Genomic DNA, 13,495 nt, shown 5'->3' with positions numbered 1-13,495 from the left:
ACAAACCCAACGTGGCTTTGAATGCAGGTCATGCTTTATTCCAGTGTCTGCTCACCAGCCCTGGCACAGGGACAATGCCAGGAACAGTTACCAAAATAAGCTAAATTAGAAATTATTACAAAGTAGTGTTTTCTAGGAAAGAACCATCACCTGGATTAAAATCCCCCCCTATTTCAATAGCAGAATATCCTAATCCCATGGCAGAGTAACTCCTGGGAAAAGCTGCCTCATTTAATGGCTGTGAAGTGTTTCACACATGGAGTTACTCACAGATAATCCTTGAAGTCATTCACAGAACTAGGAAAGGTGATTAAAGAAAACCCCATGCTGCTGAGTGCTTCTCCATGAAAGAGAAAGTGTTTGGCTGATCCATGAAGGGAAGTCTCTTCTTGAGAAGGAACTCCTTGCCCACAGCTGTGCCAGATGTGCTGCAGGGCCGAGCCTCCCCGGAAGCACAACAGGCACAAAGGAAGTTGTACCTTTAAAAGTGGAGAAGGTGGGAGATGGTATCAAAGGTCAAGCAGAGCATCTTCTCAAGAGTTCCACAGCTTGGGTGAATTAAAAACAAATTCAGCATTAAAAATAAGTTGAGATCATGTCTCTCCCACAGTTTGTCTCAGCAAGATTTAGCCACTCACAGCTACAGCTGGGCTGAGTTAAAAAGCTGAAGTGCAGGTTCAATCTCCCCTTTCAGCACAGCAGTTGGATTAAAAAACAGTAAATCAAGATTCAGAATCTCCCCACCTTGGCTATCAAATCTCCTTACAACTACATCTGACTCTAAAATCAGAGCAGAGGCACTTGTGGCACAAGTGGGCACACAATTAGAAGATCCAGTGCTGTTCTAGCCAAGTAGCCTTGGCCAGAAGAGCTGGGGTTTATCAGAGATCTTCCTCTGGTGCAGTGGTTTTTATCTCCTTGGCAGCCAGGGCCACATCTGTGTCCTTCCCAGCCTTCTCCTCCAGCTTTTCTAGCACTTCATACCATTTTTCTGAGAGCCTGTTGGTTCCCTTTGGCTCTTCAGGTGCCTTTGTCACCTCCTGTGATAGTGGAGCCTTTTCCAGCCTGGGTAATTTTCTATCACTCCTCATCTCTTTCTTCTTGTGCTTTCTGCTGTCCTGTGCCACTTTAGCCACGGCCCTGAAGGGCCCCACAATCCAGTTCAGAGGGGTGTTGTGAGTGACATAGTCCAGGAGGACATCGAGGGACCTCCGGGCCTCTGCCACACGGTCCTGGCTCCGGGCCAGGGTGGCTCTGGAGAGGTCCTGGAAGGACACGGCCCTGGAAAAAGAGCTGTGGAGCTTGTGGATGTGTCGAGTGGCCTGAGACACAGCTTCCTGGATGCTGCTGGGGAGGCCGTGGATGCTGAGCCTGAGGCTCTCGTAGTTGGGCTGGAGCTGCTGGGTGATGATGCGCAGCATGGCCAGAGTGCGCGGCTCCACCTGCCGGGAGAGAACAGCTCAGTTACAGCCCGGGGAGCGCCCAGAGCGGGGCTGCTCTGCACCTTCCGGGGATACCTCTGGCTGGCAGGCAGTTCTGACTTGGTGTCCTTTGGGCTGGGTCAGGCTCCAGTCCACCCACAGCTGGTGGAGCTTCTCCTGTCCCTCCAGCAGCTTCTGGCCAACCTCCTGTTTCACAGATTGAATCTGATGGGAAAAATGAGAGGAAAGGTTGTACTGTGAGCACACACAGAGAGGCACGAGTGCTTCCCTGCCAGGGAAGGATCCAAGGTGACACTGAGCTGGTGCAGGACGGAGGAAGAGCTTCCAGCTGGAGAGCAGGGCAGGAAGGGCTACAGACAGGAGGAAGAAGGGCAAAGCGTGTTGGTACCAGTTTTATTGCCAGCTGCAGCCGTGAGAGGGTGTCCTGGGTGCGGTGCCTGAAGCCCTGCAGCTTGGCCAGGGAGAGCTGGTAGGCTCGGTGCCGGAGCCTGCCCGACAGCGAGCCCAGGCGCACAAAGTAACTCCGCTGCCTCTTCTGCTCCTCCACGGAGGCCATGCCAAACCCCTGCACCGTGGTGGCCAGTTTACCTGGAGGAAACAAGAACAGAGCTGCAGCTGGGCTCCACTGCCAGCTCAGAGGGGTGGAAGAGGTTGAGTCACCCATTGGAAAACACAAAGGCTGAAGCTTGCTGTTGGAGCAGGAGATTTGTAGTCATTCATGTGTTAAAGGCAGGTTAGTCCCTGCTCAATCTTCAGGTAAGCAGACTTGGAGGGCTTGAAGCGTGAACCCACGTGGTTATTTATTTACTTTCAGGCTGATGGGCAAGGACCAGCCAGCAAATGCTTGAACTCTGTCCATACCATATGGCAATTTGGTGTTGACAGCTGGCAACTTGGTGATAAATTCAGAGCTACCTGTCTGCTTCAGAAGCTGAGTCTTGCTGTGTCAGGTGCTCTCTACTCAAGTGGGAAAGGACTTGTGTCTACAAGCGCCGGGTAAGTGTTTTCTTACCTAGTTCCTCCTCAGTCATCGGGAGGTAATGATCCACCAGATCTTCTGACATTCCCAGGACAGATTCCACACCTCCAGCCACTGCCTGGCTCACTGCCTTGGCTTTGCTTATGCTGCTGGTCACCACTGAGTTGGTCATCTCCACACCCCCCTGGAGAGCCTCCCTGCCCTGCTCCAGGGCTGTGTTGATCTTGCTGGTGATGGTGCCATAGGCAGCGTCCAGAGCTGTACTGACCGTAGAGGTGACCACAGATCTGGTCTTCTCAACGCTGTCTTGAACAGCCCCTTTGGTCAGGTCCACTGCTTCAGTCACCTTGTTGGCCACCAGGTCCTTGGCCCCCTGGGCAGCCCCCACAGCTGCAGTGATGGTGGAAGCAACAGCAGACTTGGTCCTGTCAACGCTGTCCTCCACCATGTGCTTGGTGACATCCACAGCCTCTGTCACCTTGTTGGTCACCAGCTCTTTGGCACCCTGGGCAGCCTCCACAGCGCTGACAATCGTGGAAGTAACTGCAGACTTGGTCAGGTCAACACTGTCCTCCACCATGTGCTTGGTGACATCCACAGCTTTGGTGACCTTGTCCACAGCATCGGTCACCTTGTTGGCCACCAGGTCCTTGGCCCCCTGTGCAGCCCCCACAGCTGCAGTGATGGTGGAAGCAACAGCAGACTTGGTCCTGTCAACGCTGTCCTCCATGAGGTGCTTACTGAGGTCCACAGTCTCTGTCACCTTGTTGGTCACCAGCTCCTTGGCCCCTTGAGCAGCCTCTACAGCATTGACAATCGTAGAGGCAACTGCAAACTTGGTCCTGTCAACGCTGTCCTCCACCATGTGCTTGGTGACATCCACAGCCTCTGTCACCTTGCTGGTCACCAGCTCCTTGGCCCCCTGAGCAGCCTCCACAGCGCTGCTGACAGTGGAGGTGACCACAGACCTGGTCAGCTTGACACTGTCCCCAACAACACTTCTAGTGAGGTCCACAGCTTCAGTGACTTTATCAGCCACCGCTTCCTTGGCCTCGCAGGCAGCGTCCATAGCAGATGTCACCTTGGTGGACACCAGCTGCTTGGTGTCTGAGATTACCTGCACCAGGGAGAGGCAGAGAGATATTTTTGTTGTTGTTCCAGAATGTGTTTTCCCTCCCTGAAAAAGCTTTTCCCGTCGGGTTAGCTGTGCCTGCAGTCTGTGGGAGGGCTGGGGAGGTGAGCACACCCGAACTGACATGGACATGGTCAGTGTTCCCTCCTGCATGCTGAGGGCACCTCTGTAGCTTTCCCTGCTGCTGAGCTTTATTCATTTCCCCATATTCCTGTGTACTTATAACCAGGAAAAGCCTTTCCTTACCTTGTCTGCTGGCTGCTGCAGGAAGGGCAAGTTCTCCTCCAGCTGATCCAGACCTTTACAGGCATATTCATTCACAAGGGCAACTGGAAGAGACAACAGGAATAAACCAGTTTATTCTTACATTTGGGAATGGGTTTTTTCACCCTACAATAGCCAGTTCAGCATACACTCATGAAAACAAGCCCTCCTCAAATAAATCATCATTCTGGGGTGGGATGTCTTGATAAAAGTGAACAAACACTAAAATTTGGCAGGTTCAAGTAGTCTCCATTTTGCCTTCCCAGCTTTCTAACTAGACTTTGATCCAATTGCAGTGTAGCAGCTACCCTTGGTGGGTGGGGAATTGGGTTTAAAGGGTCAAAAAGTGTTGGGATAAGGCAGACTGAGCCCTATCCCAGACTGACACAGCTCCCACTTGGGACGGTCAGAACTTGGAGTGAGAGAGAGCAAGCAGGGAGTTACTACTTGGTAACAGAGAGAAATTAAACTTTGGTTCTCCTGGACACAGTTTCATTCCAGGGCAGTTCAGTGTCGGGGAGCTGCTGAGTGGAGGCTCAGGGATGGAGGAGAAGGTGCTGCTGGGGGTGGGATCCCCCTCTAGGCACATGAACCTCCCCTCCCTCTGTCCAAGGGTCCCCCCAGCCCTGCACTTACTCTGTGGCTCGAGCTGGCTCAGGATGGGCTGTGCCCCTCCGACCACGCTGCCCACAGCCACGGCAGCCACGGTCTCAGCCACGCTGCAGACGCCACTGAGGCAGGGGTGGGACTCCTTGGTCTGGTTGTAGGCAGAGGAGACCAGGTTGAAGGCAGAACTGAGCAAGGGCAGGCTGGTGACTCGATTGACAGCGCTCTAAACCCAAGAGAAATGGTGACATTAGAGCCCAGCCTGAGCTGGTGGGTGAACACAGCCGTGTGTCTGTCCAGAAAGGTCCCAGCAAATCCATCTCCCCATCCCTCTTCAACTCAGGGCTGAGGAGACTCATCCAAAGGCCTCCACCAAGTGAACAAGCCGGGGTTAAGAAGTCTGAACTTTGTGCTCATGAATTCTGAGTCACACTGGTTTCAGCACCAAACCAGATGTGGAAGTAGGACCTGTAATTGCTCCTGTTTCAGAACTACTTGCTTCACTTCACAGCCCTGAAGTTGTCTCCTGAGCAAAACAATTACCTTCTGAACTGAGGGGGTTTTGATTTGGCCACAGCTTCATAGGGCTCTTCCTGTCCCCCCAGCCTGGCTTTGGGGTGCTGGCAGAGGTTCACCAGCACCATGTCAGTGGGTGATTTAACTGCTGTGTGTGCCCTGGCACCTACCACACTCTGCTGCTCCTCAGCCTTCAGCAGCTCTGGGGTTGGGGTCTTTCCTGAGGCCATACTGACTTCAGCTGCAGCTGGAAGGAAAACAAGAATATCATGAGCACAACTTCATTGCCTCCAAAGAAATAAAATCCTGCCAAAACAGGGGAAAAGCAGAGGGCAACAAAGCTGGGATCTGACATTCAGCTGCTCCCAGGAAGGTTCAGGTTAGAAATGGGTGAGAACTGTTTTATCTGTCTTGTGTTTTCTCTGTGGGATGGGATGACCCTGGCTGCACACCAAAACCACTCCATCACCCCCTCCTCAGCTGGAGAGGGGAGAGAAAATATAACAATATAACCAGTTTGTGAAGGACATGAAAAATCCTGTGGAGTTTTCACTGGAGGATGAGCCATGTTTCCCAGCTGCAGCATTCCATGGCTACCTGGAGACTTGTCTTCCCGTCCTACTGGGCAGCAAGGCAGGAAATCTCATTTCCTGTGGCACCAGGGCTCAGAGACATTCTCATGACATAATGGGACTGAAGAAGTGTACACTGTTGCAATAATCCAAATGGGTATTGGTTCCCCAGCACAGATCTCCTGTGGCATCCGGACACTCCTGTATTGCTGATAAACCCAGGATTACTCTGAGCCTTAGGCACAGCAGGGATTTCAGCACATTTGTTCTTCAGGACAGAGTCTGCTTTTCTCTCCTTTGCCAGTCAATTCCTGTTCTTAGATTTGCTATGACATTTTCCAGTGGAAAAAACTCAAACCAAGATTCTTCCCAAACTGCTCCAAGCTCACTGGCAGAGTCTTCCTGAAAGAACTCACCATCTTGAGTTGTGGTGGAGCCCATTGTATTGTTTGTTGTGTCCTTTGCTTTGTGCAAGGTTTTTATTTTGGTGAGAAACACGAACAGAGAGATGGAGAGTAGTGAAACCAGCATTTGTGAGCCCTGGACTGGGCTCTGACACTGGCCAGGGACATCTCAGGAGGTGACTTGGCAAAACACCAAATATTGCTGCCTTAACCACTGAATTAGTCAGAATTCAGTGAGATTTGAGCAGGGCAGGGATGCTGAGTGCCACATGCCTATAGCAAAAGCTGTCACACAGGTTGTCACCTCCAGTCTCTCCTGGGAGCTCATCTGGGAGCCCTCCCCAGTTTATCTGCACAGCAAAAACACCAAGGGATCCTCACCAGGCTGGGAGGAGTTGTAAAAACTGCTCCAAACAAAGCAAGGCTGAATATAAAATCCAAGTCCCAAAGTCCACGAGGTTTGCTGTCAGTGCTGTCCCTCTCCCTCAGGGCAGGTCTGTCTTTTCTTTGGAGCCAAGCAGGGCTGACTTAGGGGCAAAGCACAGCTCTTTCAACACAATCACAAACAACCCCTTTTGCTCAGCTATTTTACTCCTGGACAGGTGGAAAAAGCTCAAACTGTGGAGTTTGACACTGTTGGCCTTGGTGTCAGGGCCAGCACTGAGACACTGCAGCAAAAGGAACAGAGGAGGATTCATGTTAGAATAATCCAGGAGTAACTCCTAGGCTGATTTAAAAACTGGTGTAAGGTTAGATCAGCCTCTGAAGTACAGGGATCCCATGTTAATTATGGCTGGGGCCTGCCAGGGACCATCCTTCAGCACACTCATGTTGGAACAAGGTTTGTTCTCCGCTGTGTAGGAGAAATCCATGTTTTGCAATGCCCAGATTTGTAGTGTGGGCAAATCTCCACAGCGTGGTTTTATTTTCTCTTTCCCTTGCAGAAGTGCTGAGCAGCCCTTGCTTTACTTCAGAGATTGCAGGAAAGCCCAGTGCTTGGCAGCTCTGGGTCAGGTGGTTCTGAATCCTTTGGAGAAGCCACAGCCAAGCCAGGATGGTTGGGAGTGGAAATCCCAGTGGGAAGAGGAACAGAAACAGCACCACTTTGTTTTGGTTGTGGTTTGTTGTATGAAAGTGATGATCAAATGATTCCACACCATTGCTAAATGTGAAATATTAGGTCACTGCTGGAGAAAGCTCTTGAGACAGATGGTTTCAGAACAATGAAACTTCAGTGCTCTTTTCTAGCATCAAGGTCAAGAGATTTTCTGGGATCAGGAGCTGAACTCCTGGTCATTGCCAGCCAGTGAAAGAGCAAAGGCTGGCACCAAACAGCAGGACAGTGGCACCAGACCCACCCAGCTGCTCCCTGTTCCCTGCCTCATCCCTCACTGGCCTGGCAGAAGAGCCAGGAACTCCCCTGGTTCTGTCACTGGTGCTGGGATCAAGTTCTTTACTGCCCTTGGCTGGAAGGTTTCCCTGCGGGGAGCAGCTCAGCTCCATGAGAACAGGCTGCTGGTGTGTGGTCCTGGAGGATCTTCATGTTCAGGAAGCTTCTCTCTCTTCCAAGGGGTTTTACCCTGGGAGACAGACAGAGCCACAGCCAGCATGGCTGGTTCAGAGGCTTAACTGGCAATTCCTTAATGACCATCGAGGAAAACAAAGCTAAGTTTAGTGCTTTAGATGTGAGCAGGGAGGGCTAATCAGGGCAGGGGAATCCAATTGTGGTTAAAGGACCCATTTGCATTCTTTTCGAGATTTGCCACTGATACCCAGTTCCCAAAAATGCTGAACTGGGTCATGGGATGCCTGTAAGGAATGGGCTGCAGATGCCCTGAGGACAGAATTAGTTTTAGGAGGAAGATCAAATGATTGCCAGCTTTGACCTGAGGACAGTAGTTTCAGGAGGGCTGGCAGAGGTGCCCATCTCACCTTTCTGGATTAACCAGCAGCACTAGGAAACCTCAAAGATCAAAGCCACCCTTGCTGATGGATGCAGGGCTCCCACCCACCTCCAGCAGAAGTTAAACACCACAACCAGTGGCCACCACTGGGTCAGTAACTGCTTGAAAAGAGATGTTTTAGGAAAGGAGGTTTTAACTAAAACAGCTTCTCAGTAGTTCTCAATCTTTCCACGAGGACAGAGCTCTTGGTTTCACCTGGAAGCTGTGACTTGCAGAGCAAGCAGCTCAGCACATTTCCATCCGGAATTTTCAGCAGAACCAGCTTCAGAAACTGAAATCCTTCCCAGCCATGCACAGCTCAGGGTAGTCATGACCACACTTAAAGCCTTGTTAGTCTTGAGAAATACTAATGCAGTTTGCCAGAGCTCCCTCTGGGAGCTGGCAGAGCCCTGCAGGGACAAGGTGCTCCCGAGCAAGAGCTCTCTTGTCACACTCACTTCTCGTGCCTCCACCAAAGGATGATGAGAAATAACCCGGGCAGGGCTGGCAGCGCTGTCACAGGAAGGGAATGCCCGGCTGGTCCCCTGCCCCACCTGGCCCCGGGCTGTCCCCCTGCCCTGCAGGATCCATCTTGTCCCCACCGTCCCCAAACACCACGCTGGGCCGGGCAGGTGAAGGTGACTGGTGGGAGTCACCTCCTGTGGATCCTCCAGCCAGGATCCTCAGCAGACAAGAAGCAGAAAGGAGATTTTAAATCCCAAACTGCTCAATGACGGGTCAGAGATCCATGGAATTACCAAGGAGCCATCTCAAAGCTGGGAAGGAGCCTTTAGAGAAGGGTTTGAATCCCACCATGGATTGGGTTGGAAGGGACCTTAAAGATTACCTGGTTCCAACCCCCAAGCCTCTCAGCTTCCATCTCCTGCACTCCAGAGGGCTGGAAAGGTCCCACGGCACAGCCAGCTCCCACAGGAGGGACCCCCAGCCAGGGGAGTCACCCCAAGCCCCCGGACAAGCCACAGACCCCCCCAGCTCCCACACCTTGCCCAGCCCAGCCTTACCTGCCTCCTCCGCGGCCGGCACTGGTGAGACTGGGAGTGCGGGGCGGCGCCCCAGTTAAATACCCCGCGGGGTGATTGGCAGTGGGGCGGGGCTGCAGGTGAGGGGCTGGGGGCTGCAGGTGAGGGGCTGGGGGCTGCAGGTGAGGGGCTGCAGGTGAGGGACTGCAGGTGAGGGGCTGGGGGCTGCAGGTGAGGGGCTGCAGGTGGGGGGCTGCAGGTGAGGGGCTGCAGGTGAGGGGCTGCAGGTGAGGGGCTGGGGGCTGCAGGTGAGGGGCTGCAGGTGGGGGGCTGCAGGTGAGGGACTGCAGGTGAGGGGCTGCAGGTGAGGGGCTGGGGGCTGCAGGTGAGGGGCTGCAGGTGGGGGGCTGCAGGTGAGGGGCTGCAGGTGAGGGGCTGCAGGTGAGGGGCTGCAGGTGGGGGGCTGCAGGTGAGGGGCTGGGGGCTGCAGGTGGGGGGCTGGGGGGCTGCAGGTGAGGGGCTGCAGGTGAGGGGCTGGGGGCTGCAGGTGAGGGGCTGCAGGTGAGGGGCTGCAGGTGAGGAGTGGGGGCCCCTCGGGGCCATTGCAGGTGCTCAGAGCTGCTCTTTGTCCTCCCAGGAGACACGGATCCATCCAGGGTGTCCATCCCCCGGTGCTTTGGCCTGGGGGTGATGGAACAGTGGAACACCCTGGGCTGGGAGGGACCCTCAGGGGTTATTGGTGGTCCAGCCCCTGGCCCTGCACAGACACCCCAACAGTCCCCCCATGCCTGGGAGCTGTTCCTGCAAAGAGCTGCTCATGGACATCAGGCACTGGAGCTGCTTGGGAGCAGGGTGCTGGGACAGGAGCTGAGCCCCCGTTTGTCCCCCAGCCCTTGGGCTGCTCCTTGCAGATGTTGTCAGCAAGTCCCAGGGAAGCGTTTGTGGTGTGACCCATCGTCATCATCCTGATGTTCTCTTGGCAAAGCTCCCCTGACTGGGGAGTCTGATGGGCTCTCCCACCCCAGCCCGTGCCTGGCCCCAGCAGACACCTGATGATGAAACCTTCTGCCTCTCTGCTGGGATTTTCAGGGGAGGAGTTGGTTTGTGTTTTCATCCTTGCAGAGGGCCCAGCAGTGCAGGACTTCAGGGAGCTCAGAGCTTTTTAACAGCTGTAACAAATACTGAAAACTCCAGTTAATTCTTTTCCATTTGTGCCTTTTCATCTTCAGCTCTCAAAAACTGGTTTGAAAACATCAATTAAGCTTCCTGTTGTCTGTTTCCAAGATCAGCGGGGGAGGAAACTGAGGCACAGGTAAAAATTATCTGAAGTCTTCTAACGCTATTACAATGACTGAGTCATCTTGTTTTGGGCCACTGGATGCAGGAGACCTTGGCTCTGTTTCTGTGTTGCCATTCAGGTTGGGGGGGGTGCCAATAGTTTTTGAAAAATGTGCTGTTAAGCTGACAAAAATGTAAACAATTGTCATTCCTCAGCTCTGGGGTTGGAAGGAATCCTCATCCTGAGGCTGACTTAGCTGGGAGTGTTGGCTGGAAAAGCCTCTGGAGAGCTGGGGTCTGGCTGAGTCTGGAAACCTCCCAGGGATGGAGACCTCACTCAGCCTCTCTGGCTGTTGGACCCATTGGTGTATGTTAATGCATATTGCATTAATGGAGAAGCAGTTCCCAACGTCCACTCTGAGCCTCTCCAGCTACAAATTGTGGCTTTTGCCTCTGGTTTGATCACCTGCACTGCTGGGAACAGTCCTTGTGCATTTGTCTGTGGGACACAAACTCCATATTCCGTCATCACCTGGGAGCCTGTCATGGAGTCACAGGATCCCAGAATGGTCTGGGTTTAAGTTTTCGATGCAGTTCTGAGGTGTTTGGTATCTTGTACTAAAACTGAAGCAAACCAGTGGCTTTTAACAATTGTGATGTTTGTAAGGGAAATAAAAGTTATTCTTGTCTGTCCTGTGGAAGAGTTGATGAAATGAAGGGTTTTTTTACAGGAACAGGGAATTAAGAAATGAGTCCTGTGTATTTCGGAGTGTCAGCCTGACACAGCCAGTGCTGCATCCTCAGGTAACGTGTCAGTGATCCAGCTGCCAGGTGGTTCATGGGTGTGAAGTGCCCCAGTGGGTCAGTTGTGGTGGGGATGGTGAAAGTCTCATGGGACAGGTTCTGTTTCATCCCCTGAGTGAAACAGCACTGTCTGCACGATGCACCTTCATGTGGCTGTAGTGGGGCACAGGGGAATGTGAGAAGTGATAACCAGTAATTAAAATTAACCAGGCAGTTTTTAATATCTGATGTGTGGCTTTGATATTTGGGTAAAATATCAATGCTGGGATTTCCTGCTGGGTGGCAGAACTGCCTGCAGGGCCAGGACACTAGATTTGGGGGATTGCAGTGTCAGAGCAAAGGTTTGCACAATCATTTCTGTGACTCTCGGTGCTGTATGAAAGACAGAATTAAATCAGAGATAAAATCGTCCCTAAGAGGTTTGGTGGGCGTGGGAAGGGCGTGGGAGGAAGTGGAGAAACGCGTTTGGGGAAGGGAGAGGAGCTGTGCTGGTTGGAGCTCTGTGCAGCCCTGAGCAAAGCTGCAGCATCCAGACCCCGGGCAGGACCCTCAGGTGTGAACCCCAGCTGCTGCACCTGTGGGAGCCAGGATCCCCTGTCCCTCAGCCCTGCACTGCTGCTGCACTGCTGTCCTTCAGCTGTCCCTCAGCCCTGCACTGCTGCTGCACTGCTGTCCTTCAGCTGCCTTTGCCTGGGGCCTCAGCCTCGAGCTTCTCTCGAAGAACCTGTGGGCTTTCTGTTGAGTGCAAAACCCACAGGTGTGTGTGGGATTTGGAGGGTTGGGCTCCTGCGTTGGGAGCCATTCCTTGCCCTCTCTGTGGTGTGTCACAGCTCAGCATTGTCCCTTTGGGGCCCATGTGACACTGGAGTTCCCACTGCAAGTGTTCATCTGCTGCAGAGGAAATGTTCTTGCTGCTCTCCCAGGGCACTGACTCCATGCCATGGTACCTGCCACCGTGCCATGGTCACCTTCCCTGTGTCACCTTCCCCGTGTCACCTTCCCCATGGTCACCCTCCCTGGGGCAGGCACAGGCACGAGAAGTGATGATAGCGATGATTCAGGGCTGGGCCATGAGGAGCTTTGGTTCTGTTCCTCAGGTAAGCGAAGCAAACCCTTGGGATTCCAGAGCTGTCTGGGCAGCTCTGCAGAGCCCATGGAGGGGACAGCTTTGGGTCACTGTCATTCACTGCTGTGCAAAGCCCACCAACCTTCCTGGTCCCCCCAGGCCTTCAGAGCACTCTCCTGGGTCAGGACATGCTGCAGGTCTCTGCTGCCCTCCCGCTCATCACCCCAGCAGGACCCTCCTGTCTCCTGTGCCTGCTCTGCTCCCCCAGACCCTGCTCCCCTTCCAGCAGCTCCCCTGGGCTCCCAGGACAGGTGGGTGGCAGATTCCTGCTCCCAGCCACTTTGCCCTCACAGCAGGGAACAGCCTGATGTTTCCTGGCTGCTCTCCCAATATTCCAGTTCACCTTTCTGCTGCTTTTTCAGGCTGCAGGATGGTTTCCTACATGCCTGCTGCTCCTCCCTCTGCTGCTGTCTTGCCTGAGGTAGAGGTGAGCTGGGGTAGTGTAATGCTGGTTGTTTTTGGTAGTTGGGAGAGGGGATGTCACCTGGGCCTGCTAAAAGTGTCCCCTCCATCCCCACCTGTGGCAGAGACCCCAGGTCCTTCTTCCCCAGAGCCACAGGCCTCCTTTGCACTCCCCAGCTTTGGCCAGCTTTACCCCTGTGAACTGCTGCTTGCTCAGCTTCCGTCACACAGAGCTTTGCATGGACAGAGGGAACATGGAACCTGGAGAGTTCCTGGGTGCAGCCTGACTCCGCATCATCCCAGAGCACGTGGGGCTGGAACAGCCCTGCACTGCAGCCCCACTGCCTCACCTGGGGGCAGGTTTCTCGCTGTGCTGCGTGTGACAGGCCTGACTCATCACCTGTCCTTGGGAACAGCTATGCCAGGAATATGTATTTATGTACATAAAAGCATAAATGCCAGTGCCTGTGTCCTGGTTTTGGCTGGGATAGAGTTAATTCCCAGTAGCTGGTCCAGTGCTGTGTTTTGGATTTAGCATGGGAATAATGTTGGTAACAACCCATCTTGTAGCTGTGGCTGAGTTGTGCGTACTCCAAGTGAAGGACATTTCTCTGCCAGGGAGCAGAGGCACAAGGAGCTGGGTGGGAGCATGGCCAGGAGAGCTGATCTGGACTGGCCAGAGGGATATTCCGTTCCACAGAGCATCCTGCCTGGGGGTTGGGACCTGTCTGTCACTGCTGTGCGACAAGCTGGGTCAGGGGTGGTGAACAACTGTGTTGGGCAGCTCTGACAGGGAGGAATTCCTTCCCAATATCCGAGAGCCCTCTCGGGCCGCAGGAAATGCTGTGTTGGCTTCAGGTTAATCCTCCGGTACATCTGCAAGGGCAAGAAATGACTTTGTGTTGAGGCAGAGCCTTGGGCCCTGTGAGGACGTGGAGCCTGGCCGCTGCAGGCCGTGGGCCAGAGACGTGTCCTGAGTGTCCCGATCCCCCCAGCCCCGGCACCGAGCCCATCCAGGCCGTGGCTGCCAGCCCTGGGCCGGCGCCT

General features: G+C 53.7%; 2 protein-coding genes across 6 annotated transcripts in view; one reads left to right on the top strand and one right to left on the bottom strand.

The window, feature by feature from the left end:
• Positions 1-13,495, top strand: part of UHRF1 (ubiquitin like with PHD and ring finger domains 1) — a 28,108-nt gene that overhangs the window by 566 nt on the left and 14,047 nt on the right. For 2 of the 5 annotated variants that reach the window (XM_088067707.1, XM_088067706.1), the window contains 3 exons: positions 2,257-2,438; positions 10,068-10,150; positions 10,848-10,920. The gene's annotated coding sequence lies outside the window, so the exon portion shown is untranslated. Of the gene's footprint in view, positions 1-1,888; positions 2,439-10,067; positions 10,151-10,847; positions 10,921-13,495 lie in introns of those variants that run through there. The other 3 variants (XM_088067710.1, XM_088067705.1, XM_088067708.1) reach the window with 2 other exon arrangements.
• LOC102109865 (uncharacterized) lies at positions 13-8,916 on the bottom strand. The gene is made up of 8 exons (XM_088067711.1): positions 8,881-8,916; positions 5,110-5,186; positions 4,454-4,649; positions 3,800-3,882; positions 2,455-3,538; positions 1,831-2,030; positions 1,518-1,646; positions 13-1,442 (listed from the first exon to the last, which is right to left on the bottom strand). Exons 2-8 carry the CDS (start codon positions 5,167-5,169, stop codon positions 882-884), a joined length of 2,313 nt encoding a protein of 770 aa, XP_087923837.1. The 5' UTR covers positions 5,170-5,186; positions 8,881-8,916; the 3' UTR covers positions 13-881.

Source organism: Pseudopodoces humilis, chromosome 28 (genome assembly GCF_049639895.1).
Source record: "Pseudopodoces humilis isolate 2021_Gansu_Grassland_sample_001 chromosome 28, ASM4963989v1, whole genome shotgun sequence".
NCBI classification, from domain to species: Eukaryota; Metazoa; Chordata; class Aves; order Passeriformes; family Paridae; genus Pseudopodoces; species Pseudopodoces humilis.
The sequence above is the reverse complement of the archived record's forward strand: the minus strand, read 5'-3'. Positions and strand labels throughout refer to the sequence as shown.